Below are 26,106 nucleotides of genomic sequence, written 5' to 3'. Positions count from 1 at the left end.
ACAGATACTAGTAAATAAATAAGGTAATTAATACAAAGATAAATAATTAAAGAAGCAAATTAAAACAGAAATATCAGTTTATGTCACATGTTATCAATTAATTAATGGCTACATTTATTTGTAATATTATTTTTGCTACATTTAATAACATATTTATTTATATTTTTTATTTTATTTTTTTCTTTCTAGCAGAAAGGGTTTATTTTAACCCAAACCATGACCTTTTATTAAACCTAGTGGGTTTGTTGCCTAAACTTAAGAAGATTTCTGTCAGAAAGCCCTCAAGGCAAACCTTTCCCATGTGCTTTCAGAGCCCTCATCATGCATTGTTAACAAACTCGGTCATGAACACTGCCCCCACCCTGGGGATCACATAGTAGGCCTACACAAAATATACTGACACAGAAATCAATTATTATATTAATATACTAGTAATAAATTATAGGGAAACCTTTACCAGATTAATTTATCTATCTATTCATTAAAAAAAAAGACAAAAATGCGCATGAAAAAAGTCAAAACGGACTCCTTAGCCTACTGATAATAATAATTAAATATTTTTATTTATCTAATAATATAATTTATATCACATGTTGATATCTGGGACACACAGTGCTATTGTGGATTTAGGTGTAGCCAGAGCCACCACCTCTACCAGTCCCCACCAGCAACCTGCAGTCGACTCCACCTGCAGATTCTGGCAGAGAGCTGCAGGTGGAGGCGACAAGTTTTGGCGAGTTTTGTTTTGTGTTTGGTGGTGAGAGCATTGTACCAGGATGAGATATTGAAAGTGAGTGCAGATTCAATCAGTGACCTATAAACCATGGTTAAAATCTCCTTGCTGACATTAAAAGTCCTGAGCTTCCTCAGCAGGTGAAGGCGCTGCTGGGCCTTCTTGTAGTCTGTGTGCTCGGAGAAGGACAAGGAGGTGTCTATCTCTGTCCCGAGGTATTTGAATGATTGAACCTGGCCGTCGATGCTGAGGGGTTGAACAAAATGGTGATTGTTGTGAGGCCAGTATTTCTCTGCTCCCGCAGCACAGCTCCTTCCTTAGTCTTGGTGATGTTGAGCTTGAGGGAGTTTTCCCAGAAAGTCCTGACCAGATTATTCACTGCCTGATGGTAGTCAGACAGCGCTTTGGTGTCAGTCAAATGGGCTACTAAAGCCATATCGTGTGCGTACTTTGAAGGAGTCATTCCTTCACTGCTGCAGGACATGTTGTTAGTGTATGCAGAGAAGAGAATCTGGGATAAAACACAACCTTTGGGGAGCCCAGTGTTTTAAAATCAACTTGCAAGTGCATCAACTGAATGGAGAAAAACAGAATGATTGAAGTACAAAGTACATTTTTGCCCAAACTGTAGAGGAATTGAAGGAAACGGAAATACAGTATGTACTTAGTTGGATCAAACAAGTGCATTGAAGGATATGAACCATTTATACATGACTAAAATAATAAAGATATGTGGGTACAGAGCCACTCTACAGGTCAGGGGCCTCCAGATTAGGCAACAAAAACAAAACAAAAAACTCCATGAAAACACTGATCTCTTTATTGCTTTAACTGCTGTAAGAACGTCCTACAGAGGAATCCAAAAACACACCAACGTTTAAGCACAATCCCTCCAGTCAATCTAAAGACAGAAAGAAAGAAAGGAAGGCACACAAACTCTAGAAAAAAGAAAAGAATGGTCCTCTGGAGAGACTCTTTGCTGTCTCACTGCAGGCTCACAAACACTGATCTCTGGTCTGACCGAGTGGAGCACAGTGAGATTTATTCTTTTTGACCAGCGTGAGTCAGAAATACTGTAAAGTCATAAGACATAGCTGATTTAAAAAGTACCAAGTCAAAATGACACTTTACTGTACATGTGGGTGCAACACTATTGATTTAAGACATCTTTGATAAAACATTTAACACTGTGTTTATCAGAAAATCAATACAAATAATAATCTAAATAAATGTTTCCACTGGCTGGACTACAGTTATGACATATTTAGAGTACATAAGAGAAGAGGTAACAGAAAACTGCAAAACAGAGTGACAAGCATCAGCAATGATTATCAGGCAGGGACTGTTAGTGATGCTTTGACTCACAGCTTTAACTATAGCGGGCTATCTGTACATCTGTTTACTGTTAGATAGGGCTGAGTACTGAACCTCAATACCTTTTTGATACTAACTGAAGTGTGTCTTAATTTGTCAAGTACCCAAAGTTTGAATCTAACCCTCATCCTCTTCTTTACCTATTCTTTGATCAGACAGTTTCTGCACTTTTGCAACAATAAACACTTTTAAAGTCCCTTTATGATGATTAAGTAAAAGAAGAAAAAAGAATTTGAAATATGGAAAAACCCTCGGTATCATATTCGGAACCAGCTCGGTTGTGATACCACGTGTCTTCCATATTTACTGCAGACAAAGTCTGATCTTTCTTCCAAGAGGTACCATTTTTTGTTTGGCTTTTGGAAGTATTGACCTGCGCTCCCTTTAAATGACGGGATCGGACGTACACGTAACAGTGAACTTAACAGCATATAAACATTTTCTCTTTGATTGTATAGTTTTTATATATCAAAAAATCTGCAAAAAATATAGTCGTTTACTCGTAATATATAGATTTTGTAACAGAGCTGTAAATAGAACGCACATGCCACATGTCAGCAGAGTTTAAAGGGATACCTGGACATTATGAAGTGTGTTGGGTATTTGCATTATTTAACAAACACTGCCAACTAAATGTGGAGAATTTCACCTAGAAATATAGTTACATTTAAAGAACAAAAAGGTAAATGAAGAGAAAATGATATTATTCATGAATTAAATATTTAAAAAAAAATACAAAAAAGAAAGCATGTTGAAAAAAGCAAATCTAAAACTGTTCAGTGAAACGTAAGAACCTGAACTGTTCGACAGAAGAGACGAAATGGAGATGCGCAATTTAAAACAAGCCATGGATAAGGAGAAAAAGGAAAATCATAAAACAATGACCAAAATGGTTCAAATGTTTTAACTGGAAATAAATTGTGCATATTTGGATTTGTTTTTCTTTTCTCATTTCTCTTCCTGGGTAAAAGCCCTCTACGAAATGTTGTACACCAAGACAACAAATATTAAAAAAACAAAACAAAAACAAGACTACAGCTATGCGAGCTGTGAGACTGTACTTGGGCACAGCGGGATGCTTTGGGTTAAATGGTAACACCAGCATACTCACACAGAGATTGACAATGGTAACATGCTGATGTTTAGCAGATGTGTACCATCTCAGTTTAGCATGTTAACATGCTAACATTCCCTAATTAGCACTACAGCGGAGGATGATGGGAATGTTGTTCGTTTTGCAGATATTTGGTCACAGATCAAAGTACTTGCACAAATTAAAAATGTTGACCTGATGAATGCTTAGGAAAAAGTCAGTGGAAGTTATTACAGTTCATCGCGAGATGACATGAAAGGATCAGCTGAGATATATTTCAGTCCAAAACCCAAAGCGGTGGACCAGCTGACCCAACACTGCCATCCCTAGAACCCGCCGCTAGCGTAGCTAAAAACATCTAACAAATAAACGAATAAAAAGAGAGCAGCAGCAGCAAAAACCTTTAGATAAACCTTTTGGCAAAACCCCGTCAGAAACATAAAGCTCCTCAAGCCAGCATGAAACCATCTGTCCAGCATCTTTGTGAACACTGAAGATCTCCAGAGCAAAACAAAGCAACTCACAGTGCGTTCACACTGTTTGACTTAATACTGGAAAACTGATAACGGGACGATATTTTGTTACCCCCACATCAAACTGTGGAACAAATTACTTTATACCATCCCTATTTCCGTGCACACTTTTATATCCTGTCTTAATTTGACTCATCTTTTTTACATCCGCTATTGCATCTACGCATTTCATTGTGACTATATAATGCTTTATATTTTGTCTAGATTATTTAATGTGATCAGTGTGAACGCTCAGTCGGTCGTGCATACACCATTATCAAATTTCAGCTACACTTTCAAAGTGTACGCAAACACCTTCGAAACTCTTCCCTTCAAAGAAAACAAATTGCATCTCCTGAGTACATACACACACAAAAAAAATAAAACAAATAAGAGGAGGAGCAGATGTATTGAAGTCATCTTGTCAGGGGGGGGTCATGAGGATGTGGTAACGTGTGTGAAAGAGTGTAGAAGTGAGGAAATAAAGCAGATGTGCGTTGGTGGACCCTGCAGAAGAGGAAAGGGAGGGTCTGAGTGCTGGCCAAGCTCAGACAGAGAGGGAAACAAAGCTGTTGTACTGCTCAATGTTTCTCTTCAGGATGTCAGAGCAGGGACCCAGGACTCGCTCGAACCGCGGCCGGTCCAGTTTGACACACTTGAGGGGTCCGCATGCGATAACGGTGGCAGCGCGGGGCCGGTTCATCAGCAGGGCGATCTCACCTGGGGGACATTGGGGAAAGAAAAAAACAGTCATACAAGGTTCACACACTGATGATGGTGTCCTGCTTTTAAAATCCACACCATGCTTCTAATTCTAGCAGCCCATCCAGCAGGACAATGTGAGCAACTATTTGGTGCCACTGAAAAAGGCCATGTCTGTCAGGGTCTTGTGCTTTGTCTGACTTACCGAAGTAGTCGGAGGGTCCAAGTCTGCCGACCTCCACAAACTCCTCGTCCACTGAACGCCTCTGTAGCACCGCTGCTGTCCCCTGACGGCACAACAAAGACATCTTGTAACTACATATCCCAGAAATCAACAGCATTTTCATGATGCAGGTGGACCGATTATGCGTTTCAAGAAAATGTAGCTGTTATCATGTTAATGGTGGAAGGCACGACTGAGGAAGCAACCTTCACTTGTTGTAGGTTCAAATGTGCACTTTTCTTCACACAAAATAATAGAATTCTAAAAATCGTTAAAAACTGCACACTGGTGAAAAAAAAAAAAATCCCTTCACACACCAGCTCCTGTCTGCAGTGATGCCCTTTCTAGAATGTATCTTAACTTGAAAAAGCAGTCTCCTCTGCTTTTAAAAATGTTTGTCAGAATGTCTTTTTCCACACTTAAAGGGACTCTATGTAAGAGTCAACGAAAGTCAGCGTCCTGTTGCTCGCGCTTGTGCTCGAACGACGAAGGTCTCTCCATGAATCGATGCTGATACTGTGTTTTCCTGCTTCAGCCTCCCGTCTTCTGCAGTGTGTAGTGTGCGCGCGTGCACGTGAGAGGTGGAGCGAGTGAGAAACGAGCACGGTGTGTGAGTGAAGGCAAGCAGGCAGGCAGAGGAGCAGAGTACAGCATCGTCTCCCCTTGTGTCCTCTGGCTGCAGTCGGGAGGCCGAAGCAGGATTAGTTGACACTGTTTTGCAAGACGTGCATCACTGGATATAAACTTTGCGGTTTTGGTGCTTCCGTGTAGTTTGTGTTGGAACAGCGTAGCCACACGCGAGCGCTCATGGGACACGGACCGGATTTATACGTGTAAGAAGTTACAAACAGTACCTTTATCTTCCATCTTGAGGTGTAGTGACACACAGAAATTGGTTTTGAGTTGCGCCTCCCTCAACATTATTTTATCATTTGATTCACAACAATATACAGATATAGGCAAAGGTCTTATATGAAAAGTAGATAATTTTTTTCCAAAGATACTGTTGTGCTAAGGTGTTGATAAGCAATTCTAAAAGGGGGATTTATTTGAATATGGTTAAGTACAAGTTGAAGCAAGGCAAAAAATAAAGTTTGGATATAGAGAGAGAGAGACAATTCAATAACGCATAACCAGAGCCCTGAAACAAGAAGTAATTAAAGCTGCAAGCAGCGATGAACGGGCCCCCGCACTTTCCGCCACGTCGGGGGGTACTGGCAACATGCCGGTGGACATGGCCAGTCACGGTGAAACCGGAACTCTGCTTATTGCAATGATGCCTGCCAAAAGAGTCCGCGACAAACGGTTCATGGGTTCTGAAAGGGGGCGTGGCTAAATGTGTAGGGGGCGGGGATAACCTGACAAATTGTCAATAATCTTTAGTTTAACACGGTTACTACACCAAAGAATGTTGTTTTCCGGTCTTATACCAGCCGGGTTGGGTTGACTAGTGTTTGCAGACGGTGGTGTGTTTACCTCCAGGATGATGAAGAACTCATCGCCAGGCTGTCCCTGCACCACAATTTTCTGGCTGTCCTCAAAGTGCACAGTCTCCAAGGCATCGGCCACCGTCAGACGCTCCCACTTATCCAGAGACTCTGTTCAGGAGCAACACTCAGGTCGTCAGGTCAATGACAGCTTTTGTTTTTAAAAACAAGATGGTCCAGTCAGTATGATAATATACGATAATATGATGAAGAGCAAAAGGTTCTCACCTAAAATGGACACCTTGCTGAGGAACTCCTCGTACATCTTGCGCTTTCTCAAAGTGCTTCCCTAAAAAAAACAACACATGTGACAGTTTGTATAACAACCTTAAGATAATTAAACATCACATTATTTCCTATAACATTTTCATCAGCTTTAGTCATCTCCTAGGGGGCTGCAGCTTACCATCAATATTCTCCTATAGCTGTCTCTGTCGATGCCCCACAGCCTGACATTGGTCCTGGCCCGGACTGAAGCTGCACGAGGGGTCCCATAGATCAGAGCCAGCTCCCCAAAACTGCCTCCCTCACCGATGCTGGTCACCAGTTCATTGTTCACATATACCTAAAAGGAGACAGAGAGCAGAGCTTTTACATCCATCCATTATAGCAACAATATGATGATAAATAAATGATGCTAGTCTATATACATAGTAATCATTATTCTTGCACAGTTTTTTTTTTTACTTTTTAATTACTTTTTAAATCACCTTACATTTACAATACCTCCATTAGCTCATACTCCATTATAGTGACAGCTCTCTGTAGTACTTCTGGTGTTTAGACCATCACTTCACTGCTGTGTTTTTATGCTTATGTTTTGACTCTCTATTTCTGTGTTTATCGGTGTTTTCTATGTGTCGTATACTAGCTACTGGATGCCTAAATTCCCCTTGTGATCAATAAAGTCTATCTATCTAGTCTGAGGGCTAAGACACAAGATAAATATAAAAAACATTCAAATGCCAGTTAACTGAGCAATATCTTCTTTAATTTTATTTCCCCACTCATGTGTCCCTAACCTGACACTGAAAAAAATCACATAATATATGACTTGTACAACAAATCATTTAAAGCTAAGGTTGGTAATGTGGAGAAATTAGAAAGAGTACTAAATTAAATTTTAAAAATGATCCAACTGAAAAACCCAGCCCAGTGTTGCCATCTCTTCTCCAATGAAAAAGTAGCTATATGTAGCAACACTAGCTGACACTCCGACGACGAGCAATGAGTGCACGGGCAGAATACGCGCAGGTAGACAGGCAGGTAGGTTGACAGCTAGCCCGTCCAATCATTACACTCGGGCTGAATGAAATGATTGAACGGGTTTATTACAGTCCTGCAACAGCCACAGATACCAGATTTTTTTATTTTTTTGTCACACCATTTGATTTATTGATTGCTGTCGGGATGTAAAGAGAATTTCAAAAAAATGTTTTTGAAGAGCATTACCAACCCTAGCTTTAACACCAAAACCAAGTTAAGGTATGTCTATTAAACCAATTCTACATACTGCTTTAAAAAAATACACAAAAACATAAGAAAGATATCTTACATCCATCTCTCCCTGGTCAACAACGTAGAAGTTGTCTCCCTCATCACCTGTAACAGGAGTAATGAAAGAGTCCCATGAATAATGAATGAACACAAGAAAAACATCTCCATATTATTAAATTGTGTGTGTGAAACTCACCTTGTAGGATGACTGTTTCTCCGGCAATGTAGTTGACGGAAAACATCGCGTCAAAAATGTCACTGGAGGGGCAGAAAACAAGTCGATTAGCTGGAAACGCGTTAAATAGGATTGTTAAACTACCACTCATTGGTGCCATATTACCTCCTCTCGGTGTCGTCCAAGTGGGCAAACAGCACGTTCTTCTCCATGGCTTTGGACAGGGAAGCCATGCTCTTGTAGTCTTTTGGGATGACCTTAGGTGAAAAAGCTTGTTTAGATACTTTAGGTACATTTCAATCAATATAAAGACGTCAATATTGCTATGTTTACACAAGTCTTATTACAAGTTTTATTTCCATCTGTTGTATTCAAATGAATGGGGTTATCTAACAGATTCAGACCAACGCAACAGCACAAGCTGACACATCCTAAGGCCCTTTCGCTAACGGAAGTGCTGAACTGAACTGAGTGAACTGCTGTCAAGGTGATGGAGTCTGTTAAGTTTCAGGGTACCACAATCACCAGCGACCCAAGATGGGAGACGCACTCATCTAATGTCATCTTGCGAGCTCACGGGAGGATGTTCTTCCTCCGACTGCTCCGTAAGATGAACATCCTCCCTGAAAGTTTGCACCCGGCTCAACAGAGCCACCATTGAGAGTGTCCTCCCCTCCTCCATCACTACCCCACATCCTCTGCCCACACCAAACACGAACTGGAACGCATCGTGCTGTGAACAGCCAGGCTGCTCACAGGCCAAGAACAGGTGCCTGTGAGTGTTCTGCACGATGCCAGAGCCAGAAAACAAGCCAGTGGGATAGTGGCTGACCCATCACACCCGGCTCACTGTCTCTTCAGAAAGCTCCCATCCGGCCGCATGTTTGGCTCCAGCACCACCAGACACCTGAATAGTTTTTTTCCCTAAGGCCTTCTCTCTCCTCAACAGCCCATCCTAGTTCCCTCCTTCATCCACCGACCGCCCACCACGCCTCCTTGCCTAATGCCCCACCTCCCCTCATCCCCCAATACACACACACACACACACACACACACACACCGTATGGACAATACAATATGTGTTTATTTGCCAGGACTTATATGTATATGTAGCCTAATGTAGCATTTTATCATCTTAAGTGTATACAATTATTGTATTTATCTGTCTTTAACTTTTTTAACTTAACCTTTTTTACTTTATTGTTTTTTACTGCGCTGTATCACCAAGTCACATTCCTGTGTACATTTTGGCGAATAAAGCAATTTGGATTCTGAAGGTCTGTCTCCAGAGCTGTCATCGCTCTCCACCTGGCGAAGTACTCTCCTAGCGGCGGGGAGTGAGGCGGGGTGCGCCAGATAGCTAATTCTTATCTCATTTGTGGTCTGATAAACAGTAAATTCACTAAAAGTCAGTGTATCCCTGTATCGCTATTTTCCAAGCTACTGTAGCTGTCATAATTTGCGGAGACGGACCTTCAGTTAGTGGCTGTACTAAAATTTAGCCAGCGCAAACCCCAGTGCTGGGGGTAAACAGCGGGCTGGTAGCCAGCAGCAGCGCTGGATCTAACCAGTGTAACGGCAGCAACAGAAAGTTTGCCGATCCTACGGGGAGTCGGGGCGGTACGGGATGAGACCTGGGGCCGTATAAGACATCATCAACCTGAAGCCCGTAAAATAATAGGCTACAAGTATATGTAGTAGTGTCGTTTTAGTTAAGCACTGTAAAGCAAATTGGTCCTGGAGGACTGGAGGACTGAAGGACTGGAGGTTTCTTGTCAAGGAGTGTGTGTCGCTGCTGCGTCACCATTCCAACTTTAGCATTCATTTGGAGTTCTGTTTGTGTCCACCTGATGAACGCAAATCCAATATTAACTCAACTCTCCACTCCACTACGTTCACCAGCTAGTCTCTAACTGTGTATGTTTGGTGTCGAGCATGTAGTATACAGTCGGTTTATCAGAGTTTTTTCACTGAAAACAGCTGCCTGCTGTGGCTGGAAACCAGGCCGAGCAGAGTTCTAGAGCCAGAAAACCCCAAAATGAGCTTAAATGGGCTGAAATACTCAGTAGTAGAGATGTGTGGATCAGCTCTGGCGTCATCCAAATCCATGTGTAAACATAAATCAAACACCAGCCACCCACCTGCTTGGCTGGCAGAAACCCATCTCATCTCATCATCCCATTGCATGAAATCAAACCAGCGTAAGCTTGTGCACCGGACCGGACGAGCAAAACCGGAAAATCGACCCAACAAAGGTGTGTAAATGAAAACATGAAAACAAGTTACCACCACTGACCTTTCTGACATAGGAGGCAGCGTCTTCCTCAGTGTACACCTCAGCACTGATGGCTCCTCTCCGGCTCCGACCCCTCACCACGGGGTTCATGGGTGGAGAAACTTCTTCCTCACGGGAGTCTGACCGCGAGCAAGACTTCTGCTGCGAAGCCATCTGCTGGGCCTCCTCCTGCGGGGCAACAGGTACACAAAACAACACCTCTGATACTCAAGAATATTAGACTGCTTGTATACATAGGCGCAGTTTGAACTTTAAAGTTTGTGGGTTAAAAAAAAAAAAATCTAGAGGGGATATAATGTGTACAACGCAGAGAGGTCTAATGTATTGGAATGTGTGTAGCTTACATATTACACCCTACAAACAGAATGCAACGCAATTAAGTATCAATGACAAAATCTGTTTGATTGCATTGTTTTTTATTGGAATGTCCTCACTGGCTGCGAGCTACAAAGCGCTGCGCATCGTGCCATTATGAGCTGAACTTTTGTCAGACGCCTTGTTTCTATTTATTCCTGTTGCTCGCGGTGAAAGCGCCCCAACAGACGAGGAACAGCTGATTGGTTTAGATGAAATGAAGAGTTATCTGATACGATACCTTCTCATTTCATTACAAACACCTAAATAAGGTGGTAGCTGGTCGGAGATCGCCTTAAAGGTTAGTTTTACTTAGGCTACTGTTGGCTGTAGGCTATCATTTTCAGTAAATATCGCAGTATAAAACCTGTGTCTTCTGTTTAAGAAACACAAACGTCAGAAGATAGCGAGCACTACTCACCCATCTTGGTTACGTCTCTAGCCTGATCTGGAGCTCACAGCTGATAGGTACGTGGTTTATTTACATGGCGTAACAGAATATTTAACGGTGTGTGGACAGAGCGTCCGATGTTATTATAAGTAAATAAAGAGACCACAAATCTATCTTCTCATCTTGTTGGTTTCTTATTCTGTCATTATGAAGACACAACAAACTTGATATTATTCATCATTACAATAAATTATTAGTTCTATAATATGCATTTCTAGGGGGTTCAGTGAGCCCCCCTGAACCATCGCAAACTGTGCCTGTGCTTGTATAAAAAGCTTAAATTCTCAGAAACTTAATTTCAAGATCGACCTGCATAAAAATATTTCATATTTGATATTAACAGTAAATCAAGCGAGTCTGCGTCAATTAAAAGGTTTGCTCATAGTACCCATATCAAAGAGAGCCTTTGCTGTCACACGTGTCAGCACCCACCTTTTCGAGTCTTTCGAAGTAGTCCCTGAGAAAGGCCATGGGCCGGTCAGGCTGGGCCGTGCACAGCTGGATGATGCAGTCCTTGAGCAGCTGCTGGATGCTGTGTTTCTGGACATACTGCTCACACTCTCGGATGCCCCGCTCCTCCTCGCTGCTTGTACCGCTTGATGTCATCTTTGACATCCTAACCTGGAAGGAGATGAGAAGGAAACACACAATCAGGAAGCTGTGACCGTGTGTGTGTGAGTATGAAGTCAGCAGTAACGTCATAGCTGTGAACGTAGCACTGCTATGTGTGTACAGTACAGAGACTATTTGTCTGTAAATAAATGCTACAACTCCTCAAGACCCAAGTTCCTGTGTCTTGCCTGCCACCTGCTGATTCATGTGAAAGTGATGTTAACCCGAGAGACACTCTGAGAAACACTCTGAGAGACACTCTGACCTCCCGACCATGGAGAGAGGAATAGATAGAAAATTATTATTTTAAAAGCTCACTGCTGATGTTATTTTTCTCTTAGTATTTAATTACATGCTATAGTGCTGCTAACATGGAAACTAACATGCTTAGTTATATAACATATTATAGTTACATACATGATGTTTTCTTTTATCAGGTTTATATTTCTGTTTATTATACTTCTGTTCTCATTCCTTTAAGGTTCATTGTAACTGATACTACTACAACTACTACTACTACTACTTCTAATAATAATAATAATAATAGTCTAATACTGTATACCGTGAAACTGTGATATTTCCTGAGAATCATACTGTGAAAATCTCATACTGTTACAACCCTAGAGTAGTCTATAAGATCATCTATGGCAAACTTCCAACTTACTTAAGCCAGCAGTTTATAAATCTCCAATACAGTTATAATCTAAGGTCACACAAATGGCTTCAGTTTAAAGTGCCTTCTATCAATACAGAAGCTGGCAAAACAAGCCTGTTCCACTACGGTCCATGAACGATCTGCAGGCCAAGCTTAAACTTGAGCTCCTTATCTCTTTAAGTGATTTTAAACATAAAATAAAGGAAGTGGCCACTGCAAGCTGCAGTTGTTTCAATTAAAATAGCAAACACATGACCAACATGCTGCCCTGTTAATGCACTGTATTTAATGATGTATTGAATTGTGTCGTACCTATTGTTGCTGTCGTGATTCAATGTTGTCTTTCTATGTGTTGGATGCTGCTATTTGACTCTGTCTTGGCTATAGGTCTCACATGTAAAAGAGGTTTTAATCGCAATGTGACTTCCTAGTTAAATAAAGGTTATGAAAAGTTTCTTTTAGTTTTCATATTCAACTAGCCCTGCTGACCTAAATACCGATACTTCTGTGACGTTACTTTTACTTAAGTAACTTCACATTGTGAATGTTGACCTTTTACTTACATTCTTGTGATAACATTGTAGTTACAAAGCTACAAGGCTTTGAATACTCTTTTATTTTTTACACTGTTCATGCAAGATATTCATCTGCAAAGTAACTTCAGCCGTAGTAACAAGTTAGTTACAGTATTATCCCCTGAAATGACGACAGAAATTACTTAGTTAGCTCCCTAACCAGCCAAACAGCAAGTAGCTCTAACGTTACATGGTGCGTTAGTTGCTACAGTAACGTTACATGGTGCGTTAGTTACAACAGTAACGTTACATGGTGCGTTAGTTACAACAGTAACGTTACATGGTGCGTTAGTTACAACAGTAACGTTACATGGTGCGTTAGTTGCTACAGTAACGTTACATGGTGCGTTAGTTACAACAGTAACGTTACATGGTGCGTTAGTTGCTACAGTAACGTTAAATGGTGCGTTAGTTACTACAGTAACGTTAAATGGTGCGTTAGTTACTACAGTAACGTTAAACGGTGCGTTAGTTACTACAGTAACGTTACATGGAGCGTTAGTTGCTACAGAAACGTTACATGGAGCGTTAGTTGCTACAGTAACGTTAAATGGTGCGTTAGTTGCTACAGTAACGTTACATGGCGCGTTAGTTACTACAGTAACGTTAAATGGTGCGTTAGTTACTACAGTAACGTTAAACGGTGCGTTAGTTACTACAGTAACGTTACATGGAGCGTTAGTTGCTACAGAAACGTTACATGGAGCGTTAGTTGCTATAGTAACGTTAAACGGTGCGTTAGTTACTACAGTAACGTTAAATGGTGCGTTAGTTACTACAGTAACGTTAAACGGTGCGTTAGTTGCTACAGTAACGTTACATGGCGCGTTAGTTACTACAGTAACGTTAAATGGTGCGTTAGTTACTACAGTAACGTTAAACGGTGCGTTAGTTACTACAGTAACGTTACATGGAGCGTTAGTTGCTACAGAAACGTTACATGGAGCGTTAGTTGCTACAGTAACGTTAAACGGTGCGTTAGTTGCTACAGTAACGTTACATGGTGCGTTAGTTACTACAGTAACGTTAAACGGTGCGTTAGTTACTACAGTAACGTTACATGGTGCGTTAGTTACTACAGTAACGTTAAATGGTGCGTTAGTTACTACAGTAACGTTAAACGGTGCGTTAGTTACTACAGTAACGTTACATGGTGCGTTAGTTACTACAGTAACGTTAAACGGTGCGTTAGTTACTACAGTAACGTTACATGATGCGTTAGTTACTACAGTAACGTTAAGCGGTGCGTTAGTTACTACAGTAACGTTACATGGTGCGTTAGTTACTACAGTAACGTTGGCTGCTGAGTAGGTCAGATAGTTAGCTAACTAGCTAGTTGGCTAACGTTACTTCCATCATATTTCTAACGTTAGTTAACAAGGTAACGTTACGTAGCTACTCACTACTCGTCTGTATATGAAACGTCAGTCTGTGCGACACTAATCATCATGTCCTGTTATTACACCTGAGGATCTCTCAGGACTAGTTAGCCATCTTGAATACCAACCACCTAACTTAGCTTAGCATGCTAACTGTTAGCAGCCACAGTCCCGTATCAAAACAAAGAGACAAACTCACCCTAACAGACCATAACAAGTGACAAGCTTTGAACTAACGCACTCATGTTAAGTGTGACTACCAACTATTCACACTGTTAACTAGCTACACGAGAATCCTCACCGAAGATGAACTGACGTCCTGACTGTTGTTCTTCTTCTTGACAGCAGAGGAACACCACTTCCGCCTGGATACTTTCACAATAAAACTGTCCCACACAGAAAACAGTATATGACTGAGAGACGTGCTTTTCCACTAAAATCTAATTATTAAACAACAAATTGTATACCGATACACATTTCAGAAAATCATGGCTCAAATATGGTCAATATACTGAAACTATTATGTTATTGTGCTATTACAACTTTATGTGTAAGCTTTATATATGTATATATATATATATATATATATATATATATATACAACCTTTTTGTGTAAGCTTGCAAACAACTTCATGTGTAAGCTTTATATATATAGCTTTATATATATATAAATATATATATATACATATGTATATATATATATACATATGTATATATATGTATATATATATACATATGTATATATGTATATACATATGTATATATATGTATATATATATACATATGTATATATGTATATACATATATACATATGTATATATATATGTATATATATATATACATATATGTATATATATGTATATATATATATTCATATATATATAAAGCTATATATATAAAGCTTACACATGAAGTTGTTTGCAAGCTTACACAAAAAGGTTGTATATATACATATATATATATATATATATATATATATATATACATATATAAAGCTTACACATAAAGTTGTAATAGCACAATAACATAATAGTTTCAGTATATTGACCATATTTGAGCCATGATTTTCTGAAATGTGTATCGGTATACAATTTGTTGTTTAATAATTAGATTTTAGTGGAAAAACACGTCTCTCAGTCATATACTGTTTTCTGTGTGGGACAGTTTTATTGTGAAAGTATCCAGGCGGATATATATACATATATATATATACATATGTATATATATATATACATATATATATATACATATGTATATATATATATGTATATATATATAAAGCTATATATATAAAGCTTACACATGAAGTTGTTTGCAAGCTTACACAAAAAGGTTGTATATATATATATATATAGCCTATAGCCAACAAACCTGCTCCAGACAAGATGCTTGTCCAACAGCTATTAGACACACCCACCTTTCTTTCACTCCCTTCAGTAATAACACAGCCACTTCCTTCACCCAGTCAGACTGCACAGCTTCATTCGTGTCGACTGCCCAGAGTCCACGAATACAGCCCTGCACCTCTAACCACCACCACCACCACCACAAATTCAACTTCAACCTGATCACATTTACAAAGCAAAGGTAAGTAATGACCCTTAGCTCTCTTTGTTTTTGATCACATCTAATCAGCATGCTCTGTTTCTGTTTTTTCACTTGTAAAACTGGTTTATGGTTTCCATCTGGTCCTGTAAGAAAAGTACTATTCCATTCCAGACATTGTGATCTGTCTCTTTGATAAGGCCAGACAAAGGCAAATACAACAGCAGAAGGCTTAGGCTCAAAAAACCTTTCAAACTTTGAGGAACCGACTGTAACAAACTGACATCTCTGTATTCACAAATCCAAGGTTTGCTTCTTCTGCTCAGGATCAGGTTCTCCTTAGAGGGCAGAGAAAAACACAGACGTTAACAGTTAAAGTCTGTTTGTACAGTGTGCGCCACACCTGATAAAGGTGTAACCTGCTGTTATCTCGCAGTTATTACTCACTAACAGTCAGGTAAAGGGAGAGTTGTTGCAGTACAGTAAACTCTTACTGCCCATAGAGTAGATGTACCCACTTTGTTAGGACCTAAATTCCGTCACAGTATGTAACACCAATCTGGTGTCAGAGTGATTCAGGATGATCAAATGGGAGTATAATTGTCTAATACCACAAACTTCACTGGTGCACACATCATTTCTCAACCCAAATACAACAAACTAGCTGTGCTTTGTCTGTAAAAAAAAATCATGTTTCTCTACAAAAATGTCTCCCTGTTCTCCTCCCTGACCTGCAGCAACACACCTACAGATCAGCCGTAACTGCAGCTACATTCCAGCAGCCAGTTCAGACATGTCGCTCTACAGTTTGGGCCTGGAGCCACTCTCCTGCCACACCTGGAACAAAGATAGGACCCGTAAGTGAAACAGCAAACATATAGTAACACATTATGTACACTCATGTGAACTATTCTGTATTCTTTCTCCATTATTTATGGGTTCAAAACATGGTGGGACTGGGACCACACTGGCGATGCAGAATGTATAGATACATTTTCTCCCTTCTCTAATTGAATTAATGTTGCCCGGAGAACCGCAGGGAATCTGATTATCAATGCAGGAAATGGACTCAAAGAGCTTTACTGCATGCATCTGACTGCACTTCAGTTGAAGGATGCTGTTCATGCACTTGGTGTTACAGTTATTGTTAAACACTGCAGTGCAGTGGACTTCTTCTATGCACTTTACAGCCGACCTTTCTGCGTTTCAAGCAGGAATGGCCTCAGGGTCACTGCTGCTCTTTGCCAAAAAACACATTTTTGTGGAACTCCAGTGTGAAAACAAAAACAATACAAAAACATATTTCATTTTCAGTGTCAGTCAGTTAGTCGGTTGGTGGTCTCAACAAGAGTCTACAGCCAGGCCAGCAGCTCTGTGAGTCCATTCTTAAGCACAGGATTGCTTTGAGCTAAATGCCATGCTAACACACTCCCAGTGACAATGTCAGGGTATTAAAGGTATAATATTTCCCATCCTTGCCATCTTAGTGTAGTGTGCTAGCGTGCCATTTTTTTGCTTGGCAATTAGCATTACATTTTGACCTGATGATGGATCTATAAGATGGAAAGTCAGAGGATCACCAACATCATTACAATTCATCCTCTGGGGGGCATGAATGAACCAAATTTCATGACAATCCATCTAATTGCTTTTGAGATATTTCAGTGTGAAGTGGCCCAACCAACTGACAGACATTGCCATCTCTAGAGCCACGCTGCCAGTGTAAATCTGTTATGGATATTCATGGGCCCTATGCTGAGGATTTTGGTGACCCCTAAACTTTCCTCTAATGGAATTATCAGGACAAACTTTCCACTTGTGCAAAGTAAATATCAAAATCTAATGTGCATTATGTCTGCAAATTTGCAGAGTACGTTCATGTTCCTCAGAGGATGAATCCTTTCCATTCGGGTCATTAGAATGATTACGAATGAAAACACTGAACTCTACTGAATCCTCAAAAACAGGAGGACGAAAACCAGCAGTAGTTTCATTAAAGTACATATCACCATGTGTTTGTATATTAATAGATCATTTAATTAGAGTGCTGTCCTGTTGATGATTTTTATTCCCAAGATGATGAACCTAAATGTGGTGACCCACTGGCCTTTCCTTCATTGCCACCCTTAGACCAATATTTCTAATTGCACACAACATATCGCGGGATCAAATGTCATCTGACAGGGTCAGGTTACAGATCACTATGAAACTGACTAAATACACATTCATGCTTTGACCTCTTCTCACTAATAACTTTGCACACATAATAACTAATGGCGAAAATTGCTGTGGCATGTTTCTGTGTATTCAGAAGATGAACCCTGCACCTTTTTATCACACAAACTGTAACAGACTGATAGCCATGATAACTGTACATTCATACTCCTGAAATGAAGACCATGTCATATGTATTACTTCTGTGTTATTGTATTACTATCATAAAGTGGTTACAATGCCTTGTAATGTGCACACCTATTTCTTTACAGAGATTGCAGTGAGTCCTAACAACAATGTGGTGATCATCTATAAGAAGAAAGGCGCCGACTGGGTCAAGATCCATGAGCTGACTGAGCACAGTGGACGAATCACAGGTTCTGATACTTATATCAGCCATTAATGACTGAAGGATGGATGGGATGTGACTTGTTTGTTTTCTGGCCATCTACTGTTTGTAGAGAAGAGCATTTATTGGTATCACATCATTTTTAGAGGGGCAAGAAAATTAGTCAGATGTAGATAATGCTGCATTCATGTTTCATGGGGAAAACGTTGAAGAAGTTCAAAGCAACAACTTGGAAGTGTTCCTGAACTTAGATTTGGGTACAAATCTACTTTCCCCCAGAGTTTGGGTAATCACGATAAAACACTGTCCCATCTCAAAGCACTTAGTAATGATACATTTGAGTTCAAATATAACTATTTTTCCACCTGGTGGTATTAATATCCACAATTTATTACACGCATTTCTGTTTTCATGGTGTCTGAATTAATGGAAATATTTTTGAAATCTCAAGTAAAATATAGGATTTGAAAGCAAAGGTGGACTATATTTCCTAGTAGGATGCATTGCCTTGTTCATCGATCCTTTGACACTTGAATAGAGCTTCATAATGATGTCCACAGGCATTGACTGGGCCCCAGAGTCCAACCGTATTGTAACATGTGCCGCTGACCGCAACGCCTACGTGTGGACTCTGAAGGATGACGTGTGGAAGCCCACCCTAGTCCTGGTGCGCATCAACCGCGCAGCCACGTGTGTGAAGTGGTCACCGCTGGAGAACAAGTTCGCCTTGGGCAGCGGAGCTCGACTCATCTCTGTTTGCTACTTTGAGAAGGAGAACGACTGGTGAGCAATACATGAGCAAATCAAAACTATTCCTGTTTTGTACATATAGACTTAAACTGATATTTTAACCGGTTTTGAAGGCCAAGATTATTTACCTCAATAGTGCCAGAGCCTAAGAATGGTGATATCTGTCAATAAGTCAACAGACAAGAAATTAGAAAGTCAAACAACTACGGTAAAATGCAGCAGTAACCTATAGAAAGGTGCTGTAAGTGGAGAAAACACAACCAAATACAGAAACATGCTGCAAATACAGAAAACACAACCAAATACAGACACATGCTGCAAGTAGAGAAAACACAACCAAATACAAAAAACACAACCAAATACAGAAAACACAACCAAATACAGAAAACACAACCAAATACAGCAACGCGCTGATACAGAAAACACAACCAAATACAGAAAACACAACCAAATACAGAAAACACAACCAAATACAGCAACGCGCTGATACAAAAAACACAACCAAATACAGAAAACACAACCAAATACAAAAAACACAACCAAATACAGAAAACACAACCACATATTATTCTCACAATAAGTCTCTTACCTCTTACCTGATACACACATTGCCATGATACTTGCCAAGCACATTCAATTGCAGGTTTTAACCGTTCTCCCTCCCTTTCAGGTGGCTGAGTAAGCACATCAAGAAGGCCATTCGCTCCACAGTCCTGAGTCTGGACTGGCATCCCAACAATATCCTACTGGCAGCTGGGTCTGCAGATCTCCAATGCAGGTGACACAACTACCCAAAACTGTGATGTAAAGGAAAGGAAGCAGACAAGAGTCTTAGTTCTACAGATTCCTAAAGAACCACACTTAATGGATAATTGTCAGTAAGCACGTAAAACAGTTCAAATTTCATTTCAATTCAATCATTGAAATTCAATCTCACACACACACCGTCCTGCTGCCCTAAATACTCACTAGAGCACCAAATGTGGATTGATCCGCCACTGAAAATAGTCCCCAACAAATGCTCTATATCCTCCTGTTTAACTAATGTTTCATAAAAACTAGAGTGTCCGGCTGTTTAAGGCCGGCGACAGCCATGGCCGGAGGCATTCTGTTTTTGGGTCGTCCGTCCGTCTTTCTGTCCGTCCTATTCTCGTGAACGCAATGTCTCAGGAACGCAGTGAGGAAAGTTCTTCAAATTTGGCACAAATGTCCACTTGGACTCAAGGATGAACTGATTAAGGTCACGGTTAAGGTCACGTCCATCCCAGTCTCATGATATCTCAGCAACGCCTCGATCGTATTTCTTCAAAATTAGCACAGCCATCCATTTAGACTCAAAGATGAACTGATTCGATTTTGGTGATCAAAGGTCACGTCCGTCCCATTCTCGTGAACGCGAGAAATCTTATTCCTATTATGACAATTTCACACAAATTTCTAACAGGATAAAATTATGAAGCGAAACTGCAACTTGATTGGTTGGTGGACGCATACAGCGGTAATTCTACTTTCTAAATGAAACAATATATTTGTGAGCTGTTTTTTAAAAGGTTTATGTCTTCAGTTGGGGAAACCAACTGTTATTGAGACACACATTGTTGATTTTGTTTTTTTCTTGGGATTTGTTGACAACAGAAATTCTAGAATAATGCTGGCCTTGAGTACGCAAGCTCATTTAGGGATTCAAGAATATTTTATTATTGTCATTATAAAATACCGTAGCCCCCTCCAGGCTACAAACACACAGAAAATGTATGAACAGATATTCCAAATATTTAAATTAGAATATAATATAAACAATAAAATAGAACAAAATATATAAAAGTAGCACTAAAGGAAGAATATATACTATAGTATATACTGTCTATGTACATACAGTGGATACTACCAGATGCCCTCCTGTCCTGGGCCGTGCACATCCCAAGCCAATTTGCTTTCGGTTTTGCTCTGCGATGCTGTATGGTTCCTTACCACCTGACTGGAAGACAGCTTTTTTGGCTGATATATGATGTCACTGATAATGTATATTCCTCAAGATTGATGTGCGTCTCTTGGGTGGCAGCATCTCTGAACATGTCCAAAGTTTGTGCACTGAAAACAATCCTGTAGAACATCTATAGCTTCGTCTGTCCAGACTTTGACTTTTTCTTTTTTTCTGATGATTTGACCCTTTTAATCAGCTGGGAGTAAGTCGGCAGGATTTGATTAAAATCACCAGCTACAATAAAAAATACCATCCGGTTGTTGACTGCTACTGTAATAACCTCATTCAGTTCCTGCAGTGCATCTTTTGAATTTGCATCTGGGGGAATATAAACAGCAACAAAAAACACTGGTGAATTCTCCGAGCAGATAATATATGATCAACATCTTCACATTAAAAATTCATCATCCGGGGAACATTGTCCATCAACTCTGACTGTGTTTGAGCACAGAGTCCACCTCCTCTCGTCTTACTGGAGCCTCGCGTTCTGTCCACTTAACATTGCATTCATTTATTTTTTTCCCCCCTCCAACAACAACAGTAAACACACACATATTGTCTTTTATATTAAAAAGTTGTAATGGTGAACAACAAACAGTTGCCTTTTTACACATCAATCAGACACAGAGCAACATTTATTTGGAGTTGTTATAATTGATATGTAATATAATTTTGTTGGGTAAATTATAGAGTACGGTCTAGACCCGCTCTATATGAAAAGTGTCTTGAAATAACTTCTGTTGATGATTTGATGCTATCTAAAAATAAATTGAATTGAATTTATAGTATATATACAGTCAAAGCTGACAAACCCTAACAGAACTCCATGCTATGCTTCTCAGGATTTTCTCAGCCTACATCAAGGACATCGAGGACAAGCCCGGACCCACCGCCTGGGGGGCCAAAATGCCTTTTGGGGAGGTGCTGCTGGACCATAAGGAGTGTGGAGGCTGGGTGCACAGTGTCTCCTTCTCCCCCAGTGGAGACCAGCTGGCCTGGGTGGCCCACAACAGCAGCATCAGTGTGGCTGATGCCACCCAGGGGAAGGAGTGAGTACATCAACCGAGCCGCTTATTCCATCAGTATATATGATCTGTATTAATATTCAGCTAAAATGGAGATGATTAGATAACTCTAGACTAGATAGCATTTACAACATAAATCAGCTTCTTTAGCAAACTCACCAGGCCAGCAGCACTTCATGGCTCCAAGTCCTGAACAACTTGGAAGTTTTCCAGCCAGACCTCTGTTTTGTTGTCTTTGTTTTTCACTGGCACCGACACTCTTGGTCCATATATGATCCTGTAATTAATTCAATGTCATGGGTGTCTTTTGACATTTTATCACTCCACCTTTCTGACATCTGTCCTTCCAGGGTAACCCAGCTGACCACCAACCGTCTGCCACTTCTGAGTGTGCTCTATGTCAGCCCCACTGAGCTTGTTGCTGCGGTAATTATCACCTGCTCTCTCTCTCTCTGTGTGTGTGTGTGTGTGTGTGTGTGTGTGTTTCCAGTAACTCCAAGCATGAGTTCTTAAGAGGAAGAGATGATCAACTACTGTACTTAATGCAGCTCATTTAAAGCAGCAATAATCAATATTTTTATATTAACAATGGATCAAATGACTATGCACAATATGAACATATGAGTCCCTCATAATGAGGAAGCCTGGAAAGAAATATCACCACATATCTGCATTTCCCTTCGCATTCTTTTCACATTGTTTTGGTTTTGGCCAACAAACCTTGTTTTCCAGCAGCAGCAGGCAGCTGTTTTCAGTGAAAAAAGCTCTGATAAACCCACTGTACACTACCTGTCACCCCTACAATCTGATTGGCCACCCCAGATGCCACCCTAAAAGTTCTGCCACGTCATTGGCTTTCACCTCTCTATGGGGGGTGTTTGGTCAGCAGGTTTGGTTATGCCACCCCAGGTAAAAAATTCCTAGAACCGCCACTGCTGGTCAGCACCAAACAGCAGAGCAGACAGAGTCAGAATCTCACTGTTGGACATAGTGGAGCAATTTAGCAGCTAAAGAGACAGATATATTAATTTCGCTCTGTGTTTGCTGGATGAATAAATAGGCAACCGTTTGCTAAAGCGTAAGCCTTATCAAATTTATGAGGCGATAATATATTAATGTTGTGTTTTGAACTTTTCCCGCTCTATTAATGCAGCTTTATGTAAAAGTAGTAATACCACAATGTAAATAATGGACATTTTTGCAGTGGAGTTCCCCCACTGGGAAGAACAAATATCTCAACACTAGCCTCAAAGCACAGGCTATGGGTGTGTTCTCTTTACCTTTAAAATGCTTCTTTATTTGCCTCTCTGTTAATGCAATTAATGCAATATCCATTGCCACCTAGACTACATAAACCTCACTCTGTCCAACGAACATTTTTAAAGCTGAATACCCACATTCATCAGCAACAACAGTCATGACGGACTAATATTAACTTTATCCAATATTTTCCCCCTCATTATGATAAATATAACATTTTTTAGGAGAAAATCTATCGAAAGGAAAAAGTTTACCAATATTACAATCTACTGTCTGCCCACATGCTTCATATGTCCTCCAAGTATTCCCACTTAGTCCTAGAAAAAATATGTTTAGTTATGTTAGTTTTTGTTTTGTAATTAACTGTTGACCTGAAGTTTGTGATAATTAACTTTTTTTTATATTATTTATATTATCATATTAATATTAATGTGATTCTTTGTACTTATATCCTTAATCTCTTTTCTGTCAGGGTCATGACTGTTGCCCCTTCCAGTTCACCTATAAGGGTCCCGGCGCTCTGGAGTTTGTGAAGAAGCTGGACATCCCCAAGCAGACCTCCAAGGGCACCATGTCAGCCATGCAACACTTCCAGAACCTGGACAAGAGGGCCACTGACGACGATGACAACGAGCTGGGCACCCGTCACCAGAACAGCATCACGTAAGGGCCGCTGCTGTTTCCCTTTAAAGTATAGCATCATCCCCTCAAACCAAGGAGGTTGAGGACTAAAGAACAAGTGGAAACTTTTTGTGGATCTGGACCCAATAGCACCACCATGTGGTCACTTTAGGGTTTGGTTCATAACTCCTGAACCATCCGGTTAAAAAGCCAAATAGTACTGAATAGTTAACACCACTCCTACAAATGTCAAGTCTTCCTCAAACTTTATATTACATATTTGGATGAGCCCGGAAAAGTTGTTCATTTGTTTTTTATTTTTTAAATATGCCATACGCTTTACTTAATCACGGTTTGCTTAATCTCTACAGTTCAGCTTTTGTAAGCCTTGTGTGCATGTGTTGTGTTGTGTCCTGCAGGCAACTGTGTGTTATGTCTGGGGAGAAAGACAAAGTGACCAATTACAGCAGTGTGGGTCTGGATGGAGCCATGGTGATCTGGGAATTTAAGGTAAATGTGTCAAACTCTGTCTTCGATACAACAGTGCAACTGTGATTTAGTGACTTGACTGTCAGGATTATTGTATTTTAATGTAGTCATCTTAAACGTTGTTTGATAGGAGGTTATTTACAGTAATTGAAGGTGGATAGTCTGCAAATAATCACATAAATATAGTTATTTGATTTCTTTGATGGAAGTGAGAAGATTATTTCGACAAACATATGCTTACGGTAATTTAGCACTTGTAATATAGGTAACTACTGTGCAGATTAACACTAACATGTTTGTACTCTTATTGTGCAGCATTGAGACGCCACAGACTGTCAGTCCGCGAGGTGTCGGAGGCCGAAGCGACCATCACACCTTTATTTCAAATACTCAAAAACTGCCGCCATGGAGCTGCTGATGTGCTTTTGAGCGACTGGAAAACGATGTGAGCACATGTGCTCTGTGATATTTGTCAATGAAAAACGTTTTGAATGAATAAAAAAGGATATTTACAGGCCAGACAACGAGGTGTAATGACTTGTTCTTCACATTTACGTGTTGTGTATTCAGTGTATTGCATGTATGTATTTAGGTCTTTAGGTTATTACTTTATTTTTGTTACTGCTGCTATTTCACTTCCTCTTAAAGGGGGCACTTCACTGAACTGACCTCGTTATTTGTCATCAGGAGTACTGGGCTACTCAGCCTATGAAAACTGTTATACAGTATAATGCTTTATCTATGTTGCGTAGGTGAAAGAAGGCGATCTTGGTGATTTCTTTAAAGCTTCAGTAGGCAGTATATCTTTGGCATCATTGGACAAAAAATGTCATAATAACCTTCCAGCATATTGTAATTCAAGTGTTCTGAGAGAAAACTAGACTTCTGCACCTCCTCATGGCTCTGTTTTCAGGGTTTAGAAAATCTAGCCCGTGACGGGAGACTTTGACCAATCACAGGTCGTTTCAGAGAGAGAGAGCGTTCCTATTGGTTGTGCTCCAGCCATCTGAGCTCACAGCTAAACAGTACACTCGCCTCAAATGATTCTGAAAACATTTGAGGATGAGGCGCCTGAGGTTGAAGAAGGTGAGTATATCCCTCCTCTTTCTTCTGATGATGAGGATGAGAGTGTCTTTCAGTTTGAAGACGGTGACGTCTACCCGCTCTCCTCTGATGACGAGGACGAAGAGACTCTGGACGACTCCGGCTACGACACCATGGTGGAGAGGAGGTCGTGGTACTCAGGCTCTATCTGTTTGGCGATACCTGGAAGCTACTTGACATCCTTCTGGATCCATCCCTCTATATATTTATGTTCACACTATACCGGATCAATTTCTTTTATTTTTTGACTGGTTTGGTGTTGATTTCAATAAAAGACACCATCAGACATCCAAAATTATGATGTGTTATGTGACTTCCTTGACTTCCAGTGATGTTAGGTTACCATAACGTTAAATAGTCAATAATTTCCAGGTGCCATGATATTTGTTGATTATATTTGATTTAAGTTTCCTACACATTAATGACACCACAGTCCAAATGATTTTTATTGAGGCCTAAAAACGCACAGCTTTAGTTTCTTCTCCACTTTAATTTGGAAAAACAACAACCAGAGAAATCATTGATCAAATCGATTTACTTTTTAACAAAAGCCTGAAACAACTCACAACTATGATGACTATGATGATGAGGAGGGTTCCCTTCCCATTTCATTTCTCATTTATCTCTGGGACTAAGATAAAGTACTT

The 26,106-nt window shown here is 40.2% G+C and overlaps 2 protein-coding genes across 3 annotated transcripts; one reads left to right on the top strand and one right to left on the bottom strand.

The window, feature by feature from the left end:
* Positions 1-1,531: 1,531 nt before the first annotated feature.
* Positions 1,532-15,771, bottom strand: prkar1aa (protein kinase, cAMP-dependent, regulatory, type I, alpha (tissue specific extinguisher 1) a). 2 transcript variants are annotated; one of them, XM_037791961.1, is made up of 12 exons: positions 15,536-15,771; positions 14,420-14,504; positions 11,330-11,518; positions 10,093-10,260; positions 7,962-8,053; positions 7,818-7,879; positions 7,680-7,726; positions 6,531-6,689; positions 6,353-6,413; positions 6,114-6,235; positions 4,620-4,701; positions 1,532-4,432 (listed from the first exon to the last, which is right to left on the bottom strand). In XM_037791961.1, exons 1-12 carry the CDS (start codon positions 15,754-15,756, stop codon positions 4,260-4,262), a joined length of 1,461 nt encoding a protein of 486 aa, XP_037647889.1. In that variant the 5' UTR covers positions 15,757-15,771; the 3' UTR covers positions 1,532-4,259. The 2 variants fall into 2 exon arrangements, with proteins under 2 accessions (XP_037647889.1, XP_037647890.1); XM_037791962.1 differs by lacking the exon at positions 15,536-15,771 and having other exon boundaries at positions 11,330-11,513; positions 14,314-14,435.
* zgc:86896 (uncharacterized protein LOC415190 homolog) lies at positions 15,567-24,879 on the top strand. Its single transcript, XM_037791967.1, has 10 exons — positions 15,567-15,705; positions 16,401-16,520; positions 18,150-18,254; positions 18,787-19,009; positions 19,647-19,754; positions 21,803-22,009; positions 22,336-22,411; positions 23,718-23,908; positions 24,286-24,376; positions 24,671-24,879. The coding sequence occupies exons 2-10, from the start codon at positions 16,457-16,459 to the stop codon at positions 24,674-24,676; spliced, it is 1,071 nt and encodes a 356-aa protein (XP_037647895.1). The 5' UTR covers positions 15,567-15,705; positions 16,401-16,456; the 3' UTR covers positions 24,677-24,879.
* Positions 24,880-26,106: the final 1,227 nt, after the last annotated feature.

This window comes from Sebastes umbrosus, chromosome 14, assembly GCF_015220745.1.
Source record: "Sebastes umbrosus isolate fSebUmb1 chromosome 14, fSebUmb1.pri, whole genome shotgun sequence".
In the NCBI taxonomy this organism is placed as follows: Eukaryota; Metazoa; Chordata; class Actinopteri; order Perciformes; family Sebastidae; genus Sebastes; species Sebastes umbrosus.
This window is presented reverse-complemented; position numbering and strand designations above follow the sequence as displayed.